The 3,224-nt window shown below is 48.9% G+C and overlaps 1 protein-coding gene across 1 annotated transcript in view; it reads right to left on the bottom strand.

The window, feature by feature from the left end:
* LOC102260004 (DNA dC->dU-editing enzyme APOBEC-3D-like) overlaps positions 1-3,224 on the bottom strand; it is a 14,937-nt gene that overhangs the window by 2,089 nt on the left and 9,624 nt on the right. The window contains exon 5 of the mRNA XM_014540981.1: positions 2,537-2,691. Within this exon, the coding sequence (XP_014396467.1) occupies positions 2,537-2,691 (155 nt within the window). The remainder of the gene's footprint in view (positions 1-2,536; positions 2,692-3,224) is intronic.

Below are 3,224 nucleotides of genomic sequence, written 5' to 3'. Positions count from 1 at the left end.
TGTGAAAGGGTCGTTCGATCCCCAAAGGGGTTGCGACCCACAGGTTGAGAACTGCTGAACTAGAGGCCTGGTGCACGAATTCATGCACAGGTGGGGTCTGGCCAGCCCGCCACCAATTGGAGTGGAGGTGCTGATCAGAGCAGGGCCTGCCAAGGGGAGGGGCTGCGGGCGGTTGGCCGGCCCCACCCCCAATTAGGGTGGGGGGAGGTTCATCAAAGCAACTGGTCTGTCGTTCAGGTCGCTTGGCTTTTATATATATATAGACTAGAGGCCTGGTGCACGTATTTGTGCACTGGTGCAGGGGCGAGGCCTGCGAGGATCGGCCTACTGTGGGGGCACTGCTCATCCCAGTTAGCCAAGCTCCACTCCCACTGTGGGTCCGCAGGCTGATGCTCTATCCACTGAGCCAAACTAGTGAGGGCTATTTTTATTGATTTTTAGAGAGAGGAAGGGAAAAGGAGAGATAGAAACATTGATGAGAGAGAAGCATCGGAAAGCTGCCTCCTGCACACCCCCCACTGGAGATCAAACCTGCAACCTGGGCATGTGCCCTGAATGGAATCTAACCAGTGATCTCTTGGTACAGGGGTTGATGCTCAACCACTGAGCCTCACCAGTGGAACGATTCATCCCTTTGTAAACTCCTCCCCTCCCTAATGTTTTATTTACGCATCCCTTACCACACGCATCCATGAACTCCAACATCCTGAGGGCCTGCTCCAGGCCAGGCCGCTGCGGTCCAGGCTTGTTCCCTGGGTGCTGTCTGCTGGGGAGGGCCCAGAGCCATGCTTCCCACAGGGAGCTACTAGCACAGATGTCTACTGTGCTCTTGAAATGTGGCTCGCCTGCACTGATGTGTGCAACAAATACGGAATATACACCTTATCTCCATGACGTGGTATGAAAGAAGAATGTAAACTATCTCATGAAGAACTTTTATATTAACTACTACCTCTAGACAGATGCATAAAATTTTGTGCAAGAGTAGGCCTTACTTCCCCCGGCTGCCGGCACCAGCTTCCCTCCGGTACCCGGGACCTGGGCTTCCCTCCTCCGGCCGCTGGCAGGCACCCAGGACCCGGGTGGCTTTGCCCAGCCCCGGCTTCATCCGGAAGGACATCAGGAATGATGTCCAGAAGGACGTTTAGTCTAATTAACATATTACCCCTTTATTATTACAGATATGGTTTAACAATATCTTAGATATATTACAAAGTACATTATAAACATTAAATTGATCAATTTCTCTGAAAGTTTGAACACTGGGTACTAGAAAAGGTTAAATGACCTAAGTGACCCTGATTACGCTCCCACGGGAGAGTACTGCCACAGTGACACCCGTCCATCCCAGAAGGGCTCTGAGTAGTCTGCAGTCCGGGTGGAGAAGGGAGGGCTGGTGTGTGGTGGACACTTCACAGGAGACCTTAGTGTTTGGCTCAGAGCGGGCTGGAGGCAGGCAGGATGTGGGTGTGGGTTCTCCCCTGGGGGATCCCACATCCTGGGCCTGGAAGAGGCAGGAGGTAGCTGGGGGAGGACCTAGCCAGCAGAGTACTTCCTAGGGCCCCATAAGGCACTGGTGCACAGCAGCCCCAACTGTCCTAGACCCTCTTTTTTTTCTTTCTTTTTCTTTTTTGCAATCCACATTTTAATAACAAAGATACTATTTTTAACATGGTCAAGTATACTTGGCTAAGTCTAGATTTTAAAAAACAAGTATCTAGCCCAGCCGTGGGCAAACTACGGCCCGCGGGCCGGATCCGGCCCGTTTGAAATTAATAAAACTAAAAAAAAAAGACCGTACCTTTTTATGTAATGATGTTTACTTTGAATTTATATTAGTTCACACAAACACTCCATCCATGCTTTTGTTCCGGCCCTCCGGTCCAGTTTAAGAACCCATTGTGGCCCTCGAGTCAAAAAGTTTGCCCACCCCTGATCTAGCCCAACAGTTCGACCATACAGTTTTGTAAACAACATTCCGTAGGTCAACAGAAAATGCATTTCAGCACAAAAATATTTAAAGAGAATCTCTAAGCACCATTTTATTTCTGCAAAACAGACATATATCTTGTACTGATTAAATATCTACAAGTGCTGCCCTAGCTGGTTTGGCTCAGTGGATAGAGCGTCAGCCTGTGAACTGAAGGATCCCAGGTTAGATTCCGGTCAAGGGCATATGCCCGGGTGCGGGCTTGATCCCCAGCAGGGGGCGTGCAGGAGGCAGCCGATCAATGATACTCTCTCATCATTGATGTTTCTACCTCTCTCTCCCTCTCCCTTCCTCTCTGAAATCAATAACAATATATTAAATACCAACAAGTCCTTTTCCTTTACAAAAATACATATATTCTTAATAGACTGAGTCATTAACAATGACCTGGTCGTCTTTCACTTCGATTTGAATGATTCATAAGCTAAATCTTACAACCACAAAAAGGTTTTTTATTTGCATTAATATGTTACCACCTTTGACAAAAAAAAGCTTAAAATATTTTATATTTCAAAGGAAAATCAGCAACACAACAGTACACTGTACTCTACAGTGGTTCTGTTTAACGTGAGGGCTCCACTACCAAACACTGATGCTCGCTGGTGCTGCCCCGCGCGAGGGCGCAGCAGGGCCCGGGCTCCCTCACGGGCACGTGTCATGGACCACAGCTTGATAAGGACACTTAGGCCCCCACCCTCCTTCTAAAAAACACAGCAAAAGAAAACGGACCCCAAACACAGGAGGCTGATCCCTTTACATTTCCAATGTGCCGAACCCCTTTCATAAAGGCCTGTTTCACCTCCCTGTCCTATTTCTCAGGGTTGCTCTACTGTTATTAGAATTCAGCCACTCAGCCAAATTAGCCAAGCGACCTGAACGACAGAACAACCAGTTGCTTTGATCAGCCCCCCCCAATTGGGGGTGGGGCTGGCCAACTGCCCACAGCCCCTCCCCTTGGCAGGCCCTGCTCTGATTAGCACCCCCACTCCGATTGGTGGCGGGCTGGCCGGACCCCACCTGTGCATGAATTCGTGCACCAGGCCTCTAGTTCAGCAGTTCTCAACCTGTGGGTCTCGACCCCTTTGGGGATCAAACGACCCTTTCACAGGGGTCACCTAAGACCATCCGAAAACACATATATAATTACATATTGTTTTTGTGATTAATCACTATGCTTTAATTATGTTCAATTTGTAACAATGAAATTGGGGGTCACCACAACATGAGGAACTGT

The sequence above is a fragment of the Myotis brandtii genome, unplaced genomic scaffold (assembly GCF_000412655.1).
Source record: "Myotis brandtii unplaced genomic scaffold, ASM41265v1 scaffold253, whole genome shotgun sequence".
Taxonomy (NCBI): Eukaryota; Metazoa; Chordata; class Mammalia; order Chiroptera; family Vespertilionidae; genus Myotis; species Myotis brandtii.
Note: the sequence above shows the minus strand (reverse complement) of the source record. Positions and strands in the feature narration are given on the sequence as shown.